The 22,216-nt window shown below is 47.1% G+C and overlaps 2 protein-coding genes across 2 annotated transcripts; one reads left to right on the top strand and one right to left on the bottom strand.

Moving 5' to 3' along the window:
- The first annotated feature begins 362 nt into the window (after window positions 1-362).
- On the top strand, window positions 363-15,518 carry LOC127010282 (calpain-9-like). Its single transcript, XM_050884139.1, has 16 exons — window positions 363-525; window positions 4,025-4,205; window positions 4,310-4,376; window positions 6,543-6,660; window positions 7,210-7,347; window positions 7,953-8,139; window positions 9,505-9,642; window positions 10,036-10,155; window positions 11,246-11,480; window positions 11,681-11,871; window positions 12,300-12,511; window positions 12,790-12,832; window positions 12,955-13,096; window positions 13,204-13,325; window positions 13,986-14,187; window positions 15,291-15,518. The coding sequence occupies exons 2-16, from the start codon at window positions 4,044-4,046 to the stop codon at window positions 15,377-15,379; spliced, it is 2,166 nt and encodes a 721-aa protein (XP_050740096.1). The 5' UTR covers window positions 363-525; window positions 4,025-4,043; the 3' UTR covers window positions 15,380-15,518.
- Window positions 15,519-15,866: 348 nt separating this feature from the next.
- Window positions 15,867-21,867, bottom strand: LOC127010283 (annexin B9-like). Its single transcript, XM_050884140.1, has 7 exons — window positions 21,702-21,867; window positions 21,340-21,519; window positions 19,545-19,717; window positions 18,909-19,081; window positions 17,766-17,930; window positions 16,948-17,129; window positions 15,867-16,445 (listed from the first exon to the last, which is right to left on the bottom strand). Exons 1-7 carry the CDS (start codon window positions 21,708-21,710, stop codon window positions 16,386-16,388), a joined length of 942 nt encoding a protein of 313 aa, XP_050740097.1. The 5' UTR covers window positions 21,711-21,867; the 3' UTR covers window positions 15,867-16,385.
- Between the last annotated feature and the right edge of the window lie 349 nt (window positions 21,868-22,216).

Raw genomic sequence — 22,216 nt, 5'->3', positions numbered from 1 at the left:
TTCCTTTCTTTCTTTTATCTTTCCACCTCCTCCTCCTCCTCCTCCTCCTATTCCTACTCCTCCTAATCTTCTTCCGCGTCAACTCCAAAATCCCAATGACACAGCAATCAGAATTTTTTAGTTAAGAGGAACCGGATGTGCAAGCGGAAAAGGAGGAGGAGGAGGAGGAGGAGGAGGAGGAGGAGAGAGAGGAGGAAAAAAACAATAACAAGATGAGTCACAGCACACAACATTACCCCGAACACAACTTGCTACACATTCTCTTATCTGAGCTGAGGGAGAGGGGGAGGGGGAGGAGGGAGAGGGAGGAGGGAGGGGAAAGGCATAAGGGATATAAAAGAGTAGATAAAAGCAATCAGGGCAACACGTTTACGAATAGTGAGTCAAATACGTGCCACCGGACAACATATATCACACGCTTTCCCTCTGTTGGTTCTGTGGTTCTGTGATTGTGTCTGCGTGCGGGAGTGACTGTGTTAAAAAGTCTCTCTCGCTCGCTCTCTCATCGCCTATCATCCCGGTGAGGTAAGTGTAGACTGCAAGTGTGTATTGTTTACTCAAGGACAGCAGACTACGAGAGGCCAAACTATCTACACTAGACAGCTCCTGAAGAAGGGTTGCTCACCTAATTCCCTTTCTGTCCATAAGTGCATCTAATCTCCGTTTAAAGGTATCAATTATGTTTTCCTCAGCGAAATACCTGCTTAGTTTATTCCACTCATCTCCCAGGTTAGTTAGAAACGTGTGTGAGTATATATTATTATGTAAAGAGTCTTATAACAAAGATAGATAGATGGATAGATAAAGATATAGATAGATATATAGATAGATAGATAGATAGATAGATGGATAGATAGATAGATAGATAGATAGATAGATAGATGGTAGTAGTCGTTTTTGCCTCCAGGTTGTGTCGAGGCAGAATTCGTTAACGCTGAGATACTAAGGAAGCGACGAAGCGGACGCCAATAAAATTTTCTTAACAAATTATTATTATTTTCTTTTCTGGGAACGTTAGCGGCGCATTCTCCTCCTCCTCCACTTATTGGTTTATTTATCTCAAGTGACTCTTTTATTTGTGTTTTATGCCTTTTGTGTGTGTGTGTGTGTGTGTGTGTGTGTGTGTGTGTGTGTGTGTGTGTGTGTGTGTGTGTGTGTGTGTGTGTGTGTGTGTGTGTGTGTGTGTGAGAGAGAGAGAGAGAGAGAGAGAGAGAGAGAGAGAGAGAGAGAGAGAGAGAGAGAGAGAGAGAGAGAGAGAGAGAGAGAGAGAGAGAGAGAGAGAGAGAGAGAGAGAGAGAGAGAGAGAGAGAGAGAGAGAAACACACAGAAACAGCGCCCGTCCATCACTTCGCTTATAAGTTACGTAGAATGATGAGGCAACCGTATATTTAAGTCTTTACGTTGGCAAAAAGTAGAAACAGCGAAGGTACTGTAATATTAATCTGTTTTTTCATGCGTGTGGAGCCGATGGAAAGACTCGATGTGACTGCAAAATTAACAGCTATACAGAGACACGTGGGAAGCTTACACAATCCCAATGGCCAATAGAGTTTAATAATACGCGAGTTAATGCAATGATAATCCCTTTTCATGCGTGTGTGGGTGACTAGAGAAATCAAGTGTTGCTCTAAACTTGACTACTAAAACCTGTGCTGTTAAGAGACACATAGAGACTTACAATCAAAGGCCAATAGTGTTTAAGACGTGAGTTAATGCATATAATCCCTTTTCATGCGTGTGTGGCTGACTAGAGAAATCAAGTGTTGCTGTAAACTTGACTACTAAAACCTGTGCTGTTAAGAGACACGTAGAGACTTACAATCAAAGGCCAATAGTGTTTAAGACGTGAGTTAATGCATATAATCTCTTTTCATGCGTGTGTGGCTGACTAGAGAAATCAAGTGTTGCTCTAAACTTGACTACTGAAACCTGTGCTGTTAAGAGACACGTAGAGACTTACAATCAAAGGCCAATAGTGTTTAAGAAGTGAGTTAATGCATATAATCTCTTTTCATGCGTGTGTGGCTGACTAGAGAAATCAAGTGTTGCTCTAAACTTGACTACTGAAACTTGTGCTGTTAAGAGACACATAGAGACTTATAACCCAAGGGCAATAGTGTTTAAATTTACGTGAGGTTATGCAATGGTTATCTCCTCTCTTGGGGCGTAGTTGACAGAAGGATTCACTGTGGCTGCAAAATTAACTACTGAAACTCGTGCAGTGAAGAGAAACGCAAGGACTTATAATTCGAGGCCAGAAGGGTTGATTTAGGTGAGGTTAGGCAGTGAGTATCTTCTCTCTTGGGTGCGTATAGTTGACAGAAGGATTCACTGTGGCTGCAAAATTAACTACTGAAACTCGTGCTCCTTAGAGAAACGCAAGGACTTATAATTCGAGGCCAGAAGGGTTGATTTAGGTGAGGTTAGGCAGTGAGTATCTTCTCTCTTGGGTGCGTATAGTTGACAGAAGGGTTCACTGTGGCTGCAAAATTAACTACTGAAACTCGTGCAGTGAAGAGTCACGCAGAGACTTAGGATTCAAGGCCAACAGGGTTTGTATACGTGAGGTAATGCAATGATTATCTCTTTCGACGCGCGTGTGGCTGATAAAAGAACCGAGTGTAGCAGCAGAATGAGAGAGAAATACTACACTAAACGAGATGATAGATCGAGAGATGGATAGATAAATAGATAGATAGATTGATTGATTGATTGATGGATGGATGGACAAATAGATAGATAGATAAACAGGCAGATAGATCGATAGATAGACGTAGTGAGAGAGAGAGAGACATTGAAATACAAGGCCCATATGCTTCAAATTTATGTGGTGTGTCACAACATTTATCTCTTACCGTGAGTGTAGGTGATAAAAGACCCCGGGGAAGATTTATTTACATTTACTTAATAAGATGAATTTAGTTATCTGTTTTTACCTCCTATCTCAGTTTACGCTCACTTACTGGCTATAGTGGTGACGTGTTTCGCATATTCTCTAAAGATAGATTCTTATCCCCCTCTTCCAGCACAGAGCAGAAGAGCCACTCTTGTCAAATCGCCACAACAGAACACTGACGCAAGAAACATGTATAAACGCGTTAGTCCACACACTCTTTGTTGTGACGTCTGGGGGTGAGCGAAGACAGGGAGAGGAAAGGAGGGGGTGGGAGACAGAGGGAGGAAGGGTTAAGCAAGCGTTATGTGAACCGTGTCATGTAATAAAACCAGGGGGACAGAGCGCTGGATGATAGTATTAGGCACGGTAATCATGAAGTGAGTGGCAGCCAAATAGACACTGATGAAAGCCTTGATAAGCAGAAGGATAGAAAAGGTAGGTGGTGGTGGGTTATAGAAATTCCCTAACCTTAGCCTACTGTCTGGTCTCCTGCAGTTCGCCAGTAGATATTGATGTTTTACTGACACAAATAACTATACTACTACTACTACTAATAATAATAATAATAATAATGATAATAATATCTATACTAGTACACGATCCTCCCCACACACTACCCTCATTTCACGTGACAAAGTTCTCGCAACATATAATACCTTTTCATGCTCTTCCAAGGCACTAAAAAAGAGGTTCCAAATACATGTTCTGACACCACGCTGATAAGATTATATACTTACCAAATCGGACGGATCACGAGCCAAACCCATAGTTGTGAAGTCATTGCGTAAGCCTGGAGGAACAATTGTAGGGGAGACTAATGATTTTGTACGGTGGGGTAGGAAGGGGTTGTGTGTGGGGAAGGGGGCTCTGTGTGTGTGTGTGTGTAGTAGTAGTAGTAGGAGTAGTAGTAGTAGTAGTAGTTGTAGAGGAGGTAGAAAGAAAGAAGACTCATTACTAACACAATACACTTATACTATTGTTAACACTACTACTACTACTACTAATACTAATACTACCTACTACTAATACTAACAATAACACTAACACCAACAACAAATACTGATAACACCACCACCACCACCACCACCATCACCACCAACCCTTACTCAGCCTCCTCTCCCTCTCCAGGCGAGCGAAAGCCGTGAAGATGACAGTCACCAAGGGCTCGGTCAGGCAGTTCCGCGGCCAGGACTACGCCAAGCTGCGGAGTCGGTGCCTGGCCGCGAACACGCTCTTTGAGGACCCCGAATTCCCCGCCAGCGAGAAAGCTCTGGGCAGCGAGAAATGTGCCGAGTGGATGCGACCGACGGTGAGGGTTGTCTACGTTGTTGTTATGTGTTGGTGAGGGTTCTTTTACAGTATTAAAGTGACCACCTCCTGCCAAGCCTAACGCCGTTCCCTTCCCTTCACCAGGAGATAATGGATGCGCCCAAATTCATGGTGGACGCGGACAGGTTTTCAGCGATACAAGGCGATCTGGGTGAGTAGATAACAGGTAGATGGTAGAGTAGATAGAGTAGATAACAGAGTAGTTAGGTAGGGCAGAGATAGGAGAGGGAATTAGGGAAAAGGGGATGAAAGAAGTATGGTATAATGCTTGCCTCCTGTCTTTCAAGCTTACCAACGAGTATAGGAAAGATGATTTGTAACATATTAGTTTAACCCTGTCCTAATATGTGACGAGACCTTTTCATGCCAAACAAAACTATCTCAAATCAATATACACAATGCTCTCAAAGTCAGAGCGTCCCTCGAGCCTGAAAAGACGCCTCGAGAATACTAGTTCACAGGAAAAAATAGCATAAAAGACTACCCACCAATTAGATTTCTTCCTGTAACATACGAGAGTTCACTAAGATGATTATGAATAGAACAAGAGCAACAACAGACAAGCCAGTGGTGGTGGTGGTGGTGGTGGTGGTGGTGAGGGGTGTTGAGGTGACTGATGAGAGCACAAGAGACACACCTGGCGAAGGGGATACAAAAGAAAACACCTGCTCGCTGTCTCCTCATTAGCATAAAGTACCTACCTACATCTTACTTTCATATATTATTATTATTATCATTATTATTATTATTATTATTATTATTATTATTATTATTATTATTATTATTATCATTGCTATCATCATTTTTTTAAGACGTGGTTCGCCGGTTAATCCTGACACTATATTTCTTATGTGGCTTGCGATAGCGTCTCTCTCTCTCTCTCTCTCTCTCTCTCTCTCTCTCTCTCTTATCGCTGCAAGAAGATAACAAACATAGTCAATCAAATTCGCTGTAATGCACGTAGCTTAACGCGCCGCCGCTATCAGATTACGAACGTTATGTGTGTGTGTTTGTGAAGCCGTAACCCGCTCGCTATCTTGTTGCGGGGGGCGCCTCAATATAGCAAATGGCCCAATGCGACGGAGATAAGCACCGAGGCAACGCGTAGCTATAGCGTGTGCCCCCAACTTTACCTTCGATAGTACTGTGCATCGGCCATTACTCGTGCAGGCTAGAGGTCTTTCCTATTACTCTCCTTCTCTCTGTGATATTTCCGTAATCATTTAACATCTTCGCTTCACCCCACGGCTGGCATAGGAAAGAAAGACCACTGAGATATTTCCATAAACATTAAACATCGTCGGTTCTCCCCACGGTTGACGCAGGAAAAAGATCACTGAGAAATCTCCATAAATATTGAGCATTATCAGTCATATATACAACAAGTGAGATGAACGAGGGAGTGAGGGAGCGAGGGACCCACAAGTGAGAAACGAGGAATAGAGGGAAAGCATCTCACGTCTCAAGTCCGTCCGTCTCACCGTGATGTCACCCTGCGCCGCCCCTCGCCCCACGCCGGGAAGGGAGATATAGGGTTGTGATCCTTCTAAAACCATTACCCATCATTCACTACTCACAGGGACGAGGGCGCAGTTTAAACACAGGTGACATGCATGTAGGGTCGCTCTTCCGTCCGTCCTCGCAGCCCGAACCGAGATTTTCACGGGCTAAGGCGACGAGAGCGTAGCAACACCCATCCCTATGTTCTGCTATTGAAGCTCTGAACTCAATCCCACACGAGGACGCGTATACTGTGCGTCCTTGCGTGCCCCGTACGTAGGACGTGTCTCCTGCGCCTCGCGACGCACTTGCAAGCCTCGGGGCAGAGCAAGATGCAAGTTTCCAGGTCCTCCCCGTCGCCTGGTAAACGTTTGAGGCGACACGTAAACACAGCCACGTAGACGGAACACGGGAATGGTTGGAGAGGTGAGTCCAAGTCGTGTGTGTGTGTGTGTGTGTGTGTGTGTGTGTGTAGGCAGAGGCTAAGGTGTGAGGAGACTGACACCTGACACCTCTGATAGCACCTTTCCATCGTTCCTTCTTTCCCTTCCCTTCCCGTGATGTGCCTCCCTCTCCCCTACGCCTTTCTTCTCTTCATGTCTTCCTCCTCTCCCGCCTCGTGCCTCCCTCATCTCCCCCCTTCGCCCCCCTCTCCCCTGCCTCCCTAATCTCGCCCCTTCCCTCTCACCCTCCATGTGGCACTTCCTTCCCCTCTCCCTCGTCTCTCAAGCCTCCCTCACCTCACCCCTTCCCTCCCTTCTCTCTCTCCCCCTCCCTCCTCCTCTATCATCCCTCCCTCACCTCGCCCCTTCCTCAGGTGACTGCTGGTTCGTGTCGGCCCTAACGGCCGTCACCCTCAACCCGGAGCTCCTGCGTCGAGTTGTGCCTCGGGACCAGAGCTTCTCCGATCAGTACGCAGGGATCTTCCACTTCAGGTAAACAGAGTACGCGTGAACCAGTCTCAGACGCTTTGGACTCTCACAGCAGATATTTATCGAGGCCAAAATGGAGGTTAGTCGTTTCTCATGGCTCAAAAAACTACCCATGGAAACACCCACAATAAGGTCCGCCGGGGAGTTAATAGTGACCCTTCGGGGGATGCTCTGCGGCAGGGCCTGAGCCACCGCCTGTAACCTCTACGAAAGTCTCAGGGTGTTTTTCACGTCCATGGTGCAGAGGCCTTGTCAAACTATCACCAGGCTTATAAAACTACCCATGGAAATACTAACACAGCAAGCTCTACGAAAGCTTCATCAAACGTGGGTGTGTAAGCCCTGAAATGGAGAATATGGACCCAGGATCCCTACATTTACTCACTACTCGCTGGAATAAATACAAATAAATACAAATAAATACAAAAGGAAACGAAAAAAAGAGCCACTAACCTGTTGATTGTCGGTGATTTCCAAGTTGCAGGAACAGACAAGAAGAGGAGGATTTCGATGCAGCGGTGGATGATGACTTATTGAATGTGTGTGTTGCAGGTTCTGGCAGGGCGGGGAGTGGGTGGACGTGGTGGTGGATGACCGTCTGCCAGTCAATTACCTCAATCAGCTGTGTTTCTCCCACTCCAGCAACGCCGAAGAGTTCTGGTCCGCGCTCCTCGAGAAGGCCTACGCCAAGTGAGTGCCCGTGGGCTTGGCTGTGAGGGAACCTTGTGGTATAGGATTAGGCCGCCCCCGTGTAGGCATATTGGTGTGTGTGTTGCCTTATGTGATGGAGCTTCAGTCTGAAAAGAAGAGGAAGACCATGTTACATAACGCTACGCTTCACCATGCTTTCGAGAACACAGGGATGAAAGAAATAAAAAGACACACAAAGACGAAACTTACTAAAGTGTTAATGGCCTTGTTTGTCATAATACGCCCTAATACCCTGTTGCCGTACCCCAATACACTGTTCCCAATACCTCGCCTTTCATGCACTGCTCCCAGCCTTGTCTTAATGCTTTCATATCAGCCTAACCCTTCCCGGTATTGTCTTACTCTAATGCACTATTTCTAACCTTTCCCAGGCATACTCTGTTATCAGTTTTACGGTCCCTAACCCTTCTTAGTATTGCCTTCCCTTTTATGTATGCACTGCTCCCAGCCTTACCCTAGTGCTCCTAATCATCCTCACCCTCCCTGAATTGCCTTACCCTAATGCCCTGTTCCCATCCTTCCTTTCCATGCACTGTTCCCGGTCTAACCGTAGTGCTCTGATATCCTCCTACCCCTCCCCACAGGCTGCACGGCTCCTACAGTGCCCTGGGCGCCGGGAAGTGCTTCGAGGCCACCGAGGACCTGACGGGGGGCGTGACGGAGAGGTTTCAGCTGACGGATGACGCTGCGACGGCTGACCTGTTCTCCATCATGGTGCGCGCCAGCCAGCGAGGCTCACTCCTCACATGCAGCGTGCCCTCGTCCAAGAAGGTAAAGGGGAGATGCGAAGTAGGTGTTGATTCGTGTGGCCAGTGGTAAGGCTAGGCTAGGTCCGTATTAACATAGTAAGCATCTCTCCACCCGAAATTGACCTCTCTTTTGGCCACTCTTTATTTTTGTCTATTATGGGAGCGGTGAGTAGCGGGATTTTTTGCTACACTCTTTTTGTTGCCTTTGAGCGGTCTCCTTCGTTGTAAAAAACAATAACACTGTAATAAAGTCATTTAAAGCTGGGGGGGGTTTCGATGATAGGGAATTTCGAGGTAAGGTTTAGGGCGTCACTATATATAAAAAACCGTAAGTAATGATAAACAACTGACATATTGACACACACACACACACACACACACACACACACACACACACACACCACCTCCCATCGTCATTTCCCGCAAGCTCTTCCTCACCACCAACCGCTTTTACCCAACCCAACCCAACCCAGCCCAACCCACCCCAAGTCACCTGTCCCATCTCATATCCGCCGCCACACAATTTCTCACACTCGGGCCTCGCTTTGGGGTGTCTCGGGCCTGACGCAGCGGTGAATAGCGGCGGGAAACGTGCTCAATACTATCGCTCTTTATCCTCTTCGACAAGCATGGATCTCTTATAAGGCGAAGTGTATGGATTTTAAGTCTTCAGCGTCACCTTGAGGGAAGATAATGTACTAGGGGGTAACAATGAGGCAGAAGGAGGAGAAGGAGGAGAAGCAGGAGTTGGAGGAGGAGGAAGAAGAGAAAGAGAGGGAGGAAGAGGAGGACAAGCGGCTGAATAGGAAGACGAGGACAAGAACGAATGGAGGAGAAATAAGAACAAAAAGGGAGACGGATATTACATTGAAAAAAAAAAAAGAGGAAAAAACGGAAAATAAACGAAAAATAAGAAGTAGAAGCACAAATCCACGTAGAGAAAGAGGAGAGAATATGAGAATAAAAAGAAAAAAATAGATAATGAAGATAAAGAAGGAGGAACAAATGTAGGAAGAGAAAAAGTTGAACACAAAAGGAAGGGAGGAAGCGGAACGGTACCCTGCCTAAGCCAATCAAACCTGACCCAGCCTAGCCTTACCTAACCCAGCCTAACCCTACCTAACCTTACCTTACCCAGCCTAACTTACCTTATCCCAACCTAACCTTACCTAACCCAGCATAACCCTACCTTATCCCAACCTAACCTTACCTAACCCAACTTAACCCTACCTTACCTTACCTAACCCAGCCTAACCCTACCTTACCCCAACCTAACCTTACCTAACCCAGCCTAACCCTACCTTACCCCAACCTAACCTTACCTAACCTAAGCCAACCAGCCTACCTTGACCTGCCCTGCCCTCCCCTGACCCTGTGCATGTTCCAGGCGGCCTCGGACCCCCGCGAGAAGGGCCTCATCTCCAGCCACGGGTACTGCGTGACAGGGGTGAGGCGTTGCAAGGTGAACGTCCCCTGGAAGGACTATGTGGACCTCGTACGCCTCAGAAACCCATGGGGAGACGAGGTGAGAGGGGGGAAAAGGAGGGGATCGGGGTGGGGGGATGAGTGTGTGTGGGGGGAATGAGGGGGAAGGAAGGGGGACGGGGCGGTGGAGCGGATGAGTGTGTGTGTGTGTGTGTGTGTGTGTGTGTGTGTGTGTGTGTGTGAGGAGGTGATGAATGAGGGGGAAGGGGCTGGATGGGAAAGATGAAAACGATTACTCTGTGCATGGGAAGGATGAAGGAAAGAAGGGGAAGGAAGGGAGGGAGAGGAGGAGTAGAGTAGGCTAGGAAGAGGGAACAGGGAATACGTGAATGTATGTGTGTGTGTGTGTGTGTGTGTGTGTGTGTGTGTGTGTGTGTGTGTGTGTAACCCTACCCCCCCCCCCCCCATAACACTCCTACACACACACGCACAGACGGAGTGGTGCGGCCCGTGGAGTGACGATTCGGAGGAGTGGGGTCTGGTGTCTGCCGAGGAGAGAGGGAGACTGGAACACACGGTGGCGGGGGACGGGGAATTCTGGATGGCATACGAGGTGAGAAACAGACAAAGAAACAGTGGTGAACGAGATGAGGAGGTGCAAGGTCCAAGGTAAGCGATGCAAAAGAACGGAGTGATAAGCGAAGTGAGGAGGTGGACAGCCAAAGGAACATAGCGGTAAGCGAGGTGAGTATAAGATAGATAGCCAGAGTAATAGAGGTGAGAAAGTAGAAAACCGAAGGAACATAGCGGTGACCCAAGAGTTGCGCGCATATCCTCCCAAGGTAAGAAATGCAAAAGAACGGAGTGATAAGCGAAGTGAGGAGGTGGACAGCCAAAGGAACATAGCGGTAAGCGAGGTGAGTATAAGATAGATAGCCAGAGTAACAGAGGTGAGAAAGTAGAAAACCAAAGGAACATAGCGGTAAGGGAGGTGAGTATAAGATAGGTAGCCAGAGTAACAGAGGTGAGAAAGTAGACAACCAAAGGAACATAGCGGTAAACGAGGTGAGTATAAGATAGGTAGCCAGAGTAACAGAGGTGAGAAAGTAGAAAACCAAAGGAACATAGCGGTAAACGAGGTGAGTATAAGATAGATAGCCAGAGTAACAGAGGTGAGAAAGTAGAAAACCGAAGGAACACAGCGGTAAACGAGGTGAGTATAAGATAGGTAGCCAGAGTAACAGAGGTGAGAAAGTAGAAAACCGAAGGAACACAGCGGTAAGCGAGGTGAGTATAAGATAGGTAGCCAGAGTAACAGAGGTGAGAAAGTAGAAAACCAAAGGAACATAGCGGTGACCCAAGAGTTGCGCGCATATCCTCAGACACACTCGGCTCTCACACAAATATTTTCTAATGCCACAAAGGAAAGCAGTCGAGTTCTCATGAGTGTTTTCCCGTTCACAGTGCAGAAAACCTTGTCAAGCTATCACCAGGCTCATGAAACTACCCATGGAAATACCCACACCTACGAAAGCTTAACTAAATGTGGGTGTGTAAGCCATGTAATGTTTGAGGATACGTGTCAGGTAGAGAGATAAAATTAAAATCTTTGCCAAAGCAGAAACAAGTACACTAACATCAGACAAACAAAAGAGTAGTGAAGGAATATAGCAATGGTTGATGCGGTTGATGTTTTTTCCCAGGAATTCAAAAAGAACTTCGACGAGCTCTACATCACAAGCCTCAACCCGCAAAGCCTGGAGGACTCGGCTCGCCAGCAACTGTTCACGCTGTCCGAGGTGGTGCAGGAGGTGCTCATGTACCCGGAGAAGGTCAAGGCGGGACACCACGCCAGTAAGAGGTGGGAGGAGGTGAACTACAACGGCAGCTGGGTCAGGAACTCTACCGCGGGAGGGCGACCCCAAACAGGAGGACTGGGTGAGGCGCCCAAAACCTTCCCCCATCTCATGGCTCTACTTTAGCATTGCCCTGCCCTCCCTAATCAGCCTATCTATCTTTGTATTACCAATAAGAGTTTTTATCTGTGAATTTTCAGCCTAACGGATGCCAAAGATTAACAAACCTTTTTATTATTATTATTATTATTATTATTATTATTATTATTATTGTTATTACAGACCTGTTCAGCAGCAACCCGCAGTACTTGCTCCACCTGACGGAGGCCGACGACATGCTGGAGGTGGAGGAGGCGGGGGTGGGGCAGCGGGGCGGGGAGGGCGGCACGTGCACGGTGGTCATCTCCCTCAGCCAGAAGAACAGGCGCGCCAACAACCTCGACCTCCTCACCGTGAGCCTCTGCGTGTACGAGGTGAGGGACAGTGAGGGGGAAACTTACTTACTGAGATTATCTGCTTCAACAAGCCAGTGAAGAAGACACAGTAGCAATGGTCAGGGCTCATACGTAAGGGAGAGGACAAGAGATGGACAAGAAGAGTGACAGACTAGGTAATTACTGATACATAGACCCAGGGGATCTTTTTTTCTCCCTCTCCTCTTCCCTTTCATCCCTTCCTTTGTCCTTCCTCTCTCTCATAACCTGACCTTCCTTGTATAACCACTGGGTCGCCACTACTTCATAAACAGACAGCTAAACACCATGATTATGCTGCGCGGCACACAGTTCTCAATGCTGCATGCCAGGAAGCATGGGAGGGTAGTACCTTTATTATAACTGGTCAGCTGTACGGAACTGGTCCGCGCAGGCTGTGAGCACACACGCTAACGGTCACCCAACAGGTGGAGAAGGAACGAGCACGGCGCCCCCTGTCAGCCTCCTGGTTCGCCCGTCACCTCGCTCTCAACCGCCTAGTGTTCAAGAAGACCCGCACCGTCACCTTCCGCCTGCGGCTGCCCCCCGGCCACTACGTCCTCGTCCCGTGCACCTACGAGCCAAACAACGAGGGCGACTTTCTCCTGCGGGTCTTCTGTGAGAAGGCCGCCACCATGGAGTAAGTGGACAGCAAACTCTGGGACTAACCTTCTTGTGAATTTCCTCTCGCCTACGATTCAAACTAACACGGGACGCATCGCGATACCTCTCTAACAAACTTTGATCACGGTCTTTTCGGACTAATCCTGCCTATTGTTATATGGGTATTGGTATTCACGCAGAGATACAAAATACTGTAATGCTGCTTTCAAGGCCGATATATTTATGTAGCTTTGCAGTAAATGTAGATAAGAAATTTATTAGTCTTGATTTTTTCATACATGTTCGATCTTTCAGGGAGAACGACGAGGAGGCGAAGATTCTGGACTTGCAGGACGACGTAAGTGAACTCTTGATAACAAAAGCATGAGAAAAAACACCACACTGATCGCTGAGTTATCTCTCACTCAACGGGGGCAACTTCTGTTAAGAGTTGCGGTACTACTTCTCTCTACCCCCCAGGAGCTGACGGGCGACACAGTGGACAGCGGCGTGGCGGTGGAGCAGCGATGCAACCTGCGGGATGTGTTCTGGAGGGGCGCGGGGATGGTCGGCAGTATTGGTGCGAGGAAGCTTATGGACGTTCTCAACACCGTGTTCTCGGGTGAGGGAGTGTTCGTCTCTCTTTGGTGTGCTCCATCCTGCTCTGTGGTCACGGCACTAATATCATCTTTCCACCTGGTTCCACGTCTACCTTCACCTATTCCGCAGACGAGGTGGAGTTCTCGTTGGACCTGTCCCGCAGCCTCCTGGCCATGGTGGACCGGGACCTCTCCGGCGGCGTGGACTACTACGAGTTCGAGCCGCTGGTCTTCTCGCTGAGGCGCTGGGTGGTGCGTTGACCTTAGTACAGTGCAGCCTTGGCCATCCTTGGAGGCTTGGGAGCAGGTGGAGGAACTCGACTTCAAGGGAGGGAGTGACGGAAGCGTGTGTTCTGGGCTATTTTCAAACACTTATGGCTATTTCCACTATTGCTATTCCTCCTCCTTTACATATTACAGCCACTCGGTTTTTTCCTCCTCCTCTCTAGTTGTTGTTTTTGTTCTCCTTTCATTTATTTCCATCTCCCGTTTCGTTTTCTTTTTTCCATTTCCACACTCCACTATAATCAGCCATTTCCACGGATGTTATTCTTCGCCTTCAGATCTTACTACTCTTTTTCCACTTCCTCCTCCTCCTCCTCCCGTTCCTTACACATTTACTCTCCACTGTATTCAGCCATTCCCACTCATGTTATTCCTTCGCCTTCAAATTTTATACTCCTCCTCTTCCTCCTCCTCCTCCTCCCGTTCCTTACACATTTACTCTCCACTGTATTCAGCCATTCCCACTCATGTTATTCCTTCGCCTTCAAATTTTATACTCCTCCTCTTCCTCCTCCTCCTCCTCCCGTTCCTTACACATTTACTCTCCACTGTATTCAGCCATTCCCACTCATGTTATTCCTTCGCCTTCAAATCATATACTCCTCCTCCTCTTCCTCCATTGCTCAGGACGTGTACAACCGTAAGAAGCACCAGGAGGATGGCACTTTCTCCGGTCACGCCTGGCAGCTTGGCGACGCCCTCAAGGAGCTCGGTTACCAGGTGCCGCGTCGCCTCCAGGGGCTGGTGGTGGTGCGCTACGGCGACGACGAGGGCAACATATCCCTCAACGACTTCCTGATGGCCACCTGCAGGATCTCCGTCATGCTGGGTGAGTGGGCGACGCTGGGTTCCTATCCTCAGACGCTTTCGGATCCAACGTTACCTGATTCTCGCACTCAGTCTATTATATTTGCCGATTTCCAACCCAAAAACCGTCTCCTCTACCCCAATAGTGAGACTCATATATAGGTATCTTTATAATCATTAATTACTGATGTTTTTTTGGCAACAGTTATGGGTCAGAGGCCGGAAAATACGATGCTCTGAGTACGATAATCTGGCACGCTGTTCGGATCTCGCAACAAAGATTCCAAAGCCACAAAGGGTGTTTTTCACGTTCACGGCGCAGAAGCCTTGGCAGGTTATCACTATCTACTATACAAAGGGCGACTCGCGTCCGTCTGTATGTCCTTTATAGACGTCCAAACGGTGATAGCTGCAGACATAGGCTTTATATGTTTTTGAAGCGTACTATGCTCCCGAGTAATCGTGGCACATAATATTAGGACATTAATATACAACTTTTTAAAGTTATTTAGTAAAAACTATCAAAAATGGTCCAAACGTTGGGACCATCGGCGTTTTTATTTTATTAACCTCATTTTTTTTTATATTGTGAAATACAATTGTTTATCATATAAAAATCTGTTGTTTTTCTGTGTTTTATTTCTTCCGGGCAGCGCCGGATACTTCAGCTAGTAGGCTCATAAAACTACCCATGGAAATACTAACACAACCTCGACGCAGGTTAGATCTAGTAAAGAACAGCCAATAAGCGACGCAAGAGACCGTCACCCAAGCAATGGTGCCAAGTCCGCGAGTCCACCCCTGAGGATTAGGCCCGCCAGCTCTCGTAAAACCGACTACAGGCTCATAAAGCTACCCACGGAAATACTGACACGACCTCGACGAAAGCCTTGTCAAATGTGGGTGATTAAGCCCCGAATTTCTCTGGTAGCGAATGGATGCAAATGGGAAGTCTGAAGCAATATAAGAAGAACGAAAACTGGGATTCTTCACCGGTGTCACTCGCATACTTCCTGGTCTTTAAAACGATACGGAGCCTCAGTGAAATAAAGAAACCTCACTCTTCTTCTTTCTTTAGGTCTGTAAACCAACATACGTGTACTGAACCCTTTTGTCTTTCCCCAGAGAGGTTCCAAAAACACAGCGGAGGACCGAAGTGTGAGCAGGCAACCCTCCTCCTCAACGACTGGCTACAGGACACCCTCTACTGCTGAAACTACTACTACTACTACTGCTACTACCACCTCTACTACTACTACTACGACTACTACTACTGAAACCGATGCCAGTGATAGTTTACTTAATGGCGCTTCTGTGATTTAATTAAGGTAATACAAGACACTGTTCACTGCTGATTCGTCTTTTTCTGTTCCTAGTGTTAAGTCTGAGGACACTGTTGCTCGTGTTGGAACCCTCTCCTAGCCAGATAGCGAGACCCTCAATGTAATTACAATAAGTAAAATATTAGGATAAGAATGTATCTCTCTCTCTCTCTCTCTCTCTCTCTCTCTCTCTCTCTCTCTCTCTCTCTCTCTCTCTCTCTCTCTCTCTCTCTCTCTCTCTCTCTCTCTCTCTCTCTCTCTCTCTCTCTCTCTCTCTCTCTCTCTCTCTCTCTCTCTCTCTCTCTCTCTCTCTCTCTCGCACACACACACACACACACACACACACACAGTAACTATATGACAGGAATTAAAATCACGATTGTTTGTCTCTTTGTAACTGTTATCATTTTTTTATTATTATTTATTCGACATCAAAATATATCTTGTTAGTCGTGTACTCGTGATATATCATTTACCTTTCCGTCCAATTCAAAGATAAAATCAACTACGCACTTAACACGTTTTGGCAGTACGAGAAGTTGGATTTATTTTTCCTTTCATGCAAATTACACATGCATGAATCTATTGACACATGACATTTTAACTTCCAAGAAATATCCTCCATAGGGTTGCAACAGAAGCCTCATATACATTGTCTGACGGTGAAATACATGCGTCAGTAGTCAAAGGGTTACCGTAGTCATATTAAGTAAACATTGCTCTTCTCTACAGTTTCTAAAGTAAGTGTGTTCTAACTAAATAGGATATGAATAGAAGGAGAAAAAGGAAAAACTGAGACTCGGAGAAGATAAAACTTAGGTGGAGAGAATGGAAGTATATTTCTACTGTAATCTTCCATGCACATAAACGGGACGGGACACCAGCCTTCTGTCCTGCACTAATAGTTGTACTGCGTGAGGGCCAGCAGCACCTTCTTGTAGTCTCCGGAGGTGTCGTGCTGGAGAACAGAAAGAAGAAACACCATTAGCATAAGTAGCAGCAGTAGTAGTATAGATAGTAGTAGTAGTAGTAGTAGTAGTAGTAGGAGGAGGAGGAGGAGTAAAAAGAAGAAATAGCATTAGCATCAACAAGGAAAGAGAGACATGAGAGTTAACGTCAATGCTCTTATCATAATTATCACCACTATCTCTCCTCTCTCGCTCTCTCCTCTTCTAACAATATAAAAATCAATATCACCAATCTAATCATATCACCCTCCTCCTCCTCCTTTTACTACTACTACTACTACTACTACTACTACTACTACTACTACTACTACTACTACTACTACTACTACTCCTTATTCTTCTTTACTAACATCTACCTCCTCCTCCTCTTCAAATCAAAATACTAAACATCACCTATCCAATCATATCACCCCCCTCCTCCTCCTCCTCCTCCTCCTCCTCCTACTCCTCCTCCTCCTCATCATCATCATCTACCCCCCCCCCCCCACTCACCTGGATGTCTCCCTCGAGGGTCTTGTTGTACATCTTGAAATACTCGTCCTTCACGCTGCCCAGGTCCACCTCAGAACGGGACACCACCAGGCGGATCAGGTTACGGTCGTTGGTACCCGGCCCGGCCATCGAGTCCCGCAGAGCAGCGGCCAAGTAGCCACTGCGGTTCTCAATGCACTTGACTGAAGGGGGAGAGGGAAGGAAGGGTTGGTAAAGTGGAGAGATAGAGGTTCATGTTTTTAGACACTTTCGGCTATCACAAAAACTATTTCCGAAGGCCTCAAAAGAGAGAGAGGGAAGGGAGGGTTGGTTAAGTGCGGAGATAGAGGTTCATGTTTTTGGATAGTTTCAGCTTTTACAAAAACTATTTCCGAAGGCCTCAAAGGAGAGAGAGGGAAGGGAGGGTTGGTTAAGTGTGGAGAGATAGAGGTTCATGTTTTTAGACACTTTCGGCTTTTACAAAAACTATTTCCGAAGGCCTCAAAGGAGAGAGAGGGAAGGGAGGGTTGGTTAAGTGTGGAGAGATAGAGGTTCATGTTTTTAGACACTTTCGGCTTTTACAAAAACTATTTCCGAAGGCCTCAAAGGAGAGAGAGGGAAGGGAGGGTTGGTTAAGTGTGGATAGACAAAGGTCTGTGTGTTTTCTTTTTGCCCTTTTTCTTACAGCAAAGGAGACGGCTCAGGGGCAACAAAAAGAGTGCAGAGAAAATGAAAAAAAAGCCCGCTACTCACCGCTCCCATAATGGACAAAAGAGAGGTCAATTTCGAGCTGCTTCCCTTGCTAAACAAAAAAAAACAAAAAACAAAAAAATACTCACACAGGGCCTGCATGTTAGCCTTCTCTTTCCCCTTAAACTCCAGACCAAATGCCTCGCCCAGGGTCCTGCCGGCCAGCTTGTAGTACTCCAGGAACACGTGCCTCAGCTGCTTGAAGGACAGGGTGGAAAAGGCCTTTACCACCTCGTCCTTGTCCACGCCGTGATCTGGAGGGAGGGAAATAATGAGAGTCAGTAAGGTTAAAAATGAAGGGGGTTGAAGGAGGGAGGGAGGGAGGGAGGGAGGGTGAGGAATGGAAGATGTGAAGGAAGAAATAGAGAAGGGAAGAAGGAGGGGCGTGAAATGAGAGGGAAAGGGAGGTTGAGAGAGAGAGAGAGAGAGAGAGAGAGAGAGAGAGAGATTATCTAAAACACACACACACACACACACACACACACACACACACACACACACACACACACACACATACCAGCACTATCAACAGAGAGAGAGAGAGAGAGAGAGAGAGAGAGAGAGAGAGAGAGAGAGAGAGAGAGAGAGAGAGAGAGAGAGAGAGAGAGAGAGAGAGAGAGAGAGAGAGAGAGAGAGAGAGAGAGAGAGAGAGAGGGTCAGACCGCCTCGTCATTTCCTGAGCCGCCGCCTTCTCTTATCTGTCAACACTAAGATAACAAATATTTTATCGACGGCCCGACAGGTAAACGCCCTCCCCCCCTTCCCTTCTCCCCCTCCCCCTTCCGGCTGTAGCTTGTCACTATGTGTTACTTGGCGCATACGTGGCAGAGTGGAGTGGAGATAAGGAGGATGAGGAGACGGAGGGAGAGAGGAAGGGAGGGAGGGAAGGAGGCAGGGGGGATGTAGATAGATAGATACATATAAATAGATAGATAGAGAGAGATTAAAACTTTTATTCACCAATTTAATAAAATCCGTATCTGTGAAAAAAGACTTGACGACAGAGAGAGAGAGAGAGAGAGAGAGAGAGAGAGAGAGAGAGAGAGAGAGAGAGAGAGAGAGAGAGAGAGAGAGAGAGAGAGAGAGAGAGAGAGAGAGAGAGAGAGAGACACACACACACACACACACACACACACACACACACACAACCCCTCCCCACACACACACACAACCACCCCTCAGAACAAGTATACATCCCACAACCACCCACCACCACCACCACCGCCACTCACCGTCATTGTAGATAGCCCGGGCCACCGACACGGCCACATCCTCGCTGCAGTCCTCCCCGCGTTTGCTAAGCACGGTCGCAATCAGCACGTCCTCGAACACACCCTTCATCTCGTCGTCAAAGTCCTCCTCCAGCTTGTCGTCGTTCGCGCTGTCGTAAGCCGCCTTGATGGAGCTGAGGAGGGAAGGGCAGGTCAGGAGGAAGACAGGGAGGGAAGGGAAGGCGAGGGAACGGAAAGGAGAATGAAAGGTCAGGAAAGAGTAGGGAAGAAAAAGGAGAGGGGAAGAGTAGAAAGGTGAAAGAAATACATGGAAGGAAAGGCATGTAAACAGAAAGAAAGGACAGGAAGGGAAGAAAAAAAAAGCGCAAAGTATGGAAAGAAAAAGGAGAAGGAGAGAGAGGGGAAGAGTAGATAAACAGAAGTAGTAGTAGTAGTAGTAGTAGTAGTAGTAGTAGTAGTAGTAGTAGTAGTAGTATGAGAGTCGAAGTAGGTAGAGAGGAAGGAGTTCCCTCAATACCTGAAACGCAGAGAAAGAAAGAAAAAAATATTGAAAGCGACGCAAGAGAATGAGAAAGAGGAAAAGAGAACAAAGCTTACAGAAATGGAGGAGCACTAATAAGGCCTGGCGGCTCTCACCTCACTCTGGCAGGATCACTGGCGAAGATGATTTGCACGACGGAGTCTCCGTCCTTCCTGTTGAGGGCGTGCTTGAGCTCCGTCGCCAGGAACTCACTGGTGGGCGTCATGAGCGCCAAGACCACATCCTCGAAGTTACCCGCCAGCTCCTTCTTCAGGTCCTTGATGAGGTCCTGCATGAAGACGTGCGACAGAGGTTAGGTCAAGGACTTTTTATATCTCCTTCTACAGTAAAGGAAGAAGCTCAAGGGCAAGAACATCTGAAAACCAAAAACCCCGCTAAGCTCTGCTCCTATAAAAGAGAAAAGTGAAGAGCGGTCAAAGGAGAGGTCAATTTCGGGTGGTGTCGTTGTTAATTTATTGCTTTACGGTATACGAGGCTAAACCAAGGGACGAGTAACAATAAAAAAAAATAAAAAAGAATGCCAGAAAAATCGCTGCTCCTGTAAAAGTAGAAGACACCGAAAAAATATGACCCCATTAGTGCAAGAGCTGCCATGACACGCCCCTCCTGAGAGAATCTGCTGTCATGGGAAGGAGAAATACAGAGGAAGGGAGATGGCAAGAGAGGCAACACTGCGGCAGAAGTTAAGAGGTTAAGATAGTCGGTAATAAGCGGCATTGATGAGGCCCTTGATATAAGATCTGGGGGCGTATTACTTGACATTTCGGCGCCCAAGTTCATATATTTGACAAGGCTTTCGTAAGAGTTTGGGGCATTTCCAGGAGTAGTTTTATGACCCTGGTGGTAGTTTGACCCTTCCTCTGTACCGTGAACCTAAAGAAACACTCATTAGAACCCGACTGACCCCTTCTTTGACCTTTAGAAATAGTTGATGTGAGAAGCGAAGGTGTCTTATATTACCGTCCCTGGACTCTTCTCCGTCTGTCTCTCGTAATCTCGTGCCACAATCATTTCCTTGTACTTGACTGATCTCATTAACCTTAGGAGCATGTTCCCAGCGCCTGTCTAATAGTGTTTGGGTATTCAGCATTAGTGAAGCAGCAGCGTTTGTGTGTTGTTGTGCAAGAGTTATCCTGACACACAGCATTTTGAACACGTTCCAGTCAATGGTGTTGTGTTTGGGACAGTCTCGGTGGCCACACAGGGGGGCGTGTTCAAGGGACCCAGGAATGTACCGGGCCACAGGGTAAGCATTTCACCAGGAAAGAAAAGAAAGAAAAGAAAAAAAATAGAGAAGTACAGGGTTGAGTAGGGAAGGAAAGAGAGAAAGAGAGGGGGAGGAGAAAGGTGGAAGCGGAATAAAGGAAATTTGATCCACTTATATATATATATATATATATATATATATATATATATATATATATATATATATATATATATATATATATATATATATATATATATATATATATATATATATGCCATTTAAACCCCTTACTGTTTCGTTAAGGGCTTCATGGGGAGGTGTCGAGGGGAGAGTAAGTCAAGGGGGAAATGCCAAAGGGAGATAAATCGAAAGGGGAAAGGTCCAGGGTAAATGTTAAGGGGGGAATGTCCAGAAGGGAAAAGGTCTATGGGGACAGCTCCGGAGAGAAATGCCTAGGGGAAAATGTCTACAGGGGAAAGGATCCGAGGAAGAAAACGTAATGGGGAAAATGTGTTCAAAGGGGAGACCTTCAGAGGGAAATATCCGAGGGTGAAAATGTCCAGCGAGTAAATGTCCAATAGAAAAAGTCTAGGTGGAGGAAAGTTAAGGAGGAAAAGTCCCGGGGTAAGTAAATATCACAGGAGGAAATGCCCCGGGGTCAGCGTACTCGACTCGTGCCTTACCCTGTCGAAGGCCCTCTTGTACTCCTGGATGAGGACCTGACGCTGGTTGTTGGAGCAGCTGGTCAGCACCTTGATGATGGCGGCCTCGTCTGTGCCCATCCCCTTCATGGCCTTCCGCAGCACCTCGGCCTCCTGCGCTACCGGCAGGGGCACGCGGGTCCTGATGGTTGGGCGGCACTCCTGGAGGGCGAGAAGAGGATCGGTGCATGAGTGAGTGACGGGAAAGAAACGGAACGGAGTGGCAGCTCTTAGTGCCGCCGAAAGTATTCAGAATGGGTCGTGAGGATAATGCTTAAAATAAAAATGGGTCATAGCGAGAAGTTTTAAGAATCCTTCAATAAACTGACGACGCCCGAGGTTACCTGACTCATGGCTGGTGTTGGTGGTGGTGTTGAGTTGTAGGGGACAAAGAGGCGAGAGGGAGAGAGCGGGTGGCAGTGGCTGCGGCAGGACAGACAGACTGTGTGGACGTGACCGCCAATCGCCCTTTATCAAGGATGCAGAAACAGGAAAAAACTCACCACCGCCCATAAGATGACGAAGCCTCCGATTGGCTGCCCACGACAACCCCACGTGGTGATTGGACGCCCACACTGACCCAACCGGATGGCTGCTTGATAAGATAGTGACGCATCTGATTGGCACGCCGCGCTGGCGGGATGAAGGTGAAAGGCCTAGCTGCTGTCATGCGGAAATGGATTGATGTTTTAGTACGTTAGAGGAGCCTTTTCCGTCACACTGCACCATATATAATACAACTCCCTGCCTGAGAGATGAGGTCATGATATGTGAGAAAGGGTCGCAGAGAATAACGTCAGAGCAAAAATGGAAGACGGGATAAAAACACAAATTAGAAGATTAATTCAGCTCAAGTAAG

Source organism: Eriocheir sinensis, chromosome 43 (genome assembly GCF_024679095.1).
Source record: "Eriocheir sinensis breed Jianghai 21 chromosome 43, ASM2467909v1, whole genome shotgun sequence".
NCBI lineage: Eukaryota > Metazoa > Arthropoda > Malacostraca > Decapoda > Varunidae > Eriocheir > Eriocheir sinensis.
This window is presented reverse-complemented; position numbering and strand designations above follow the sequence as displayed.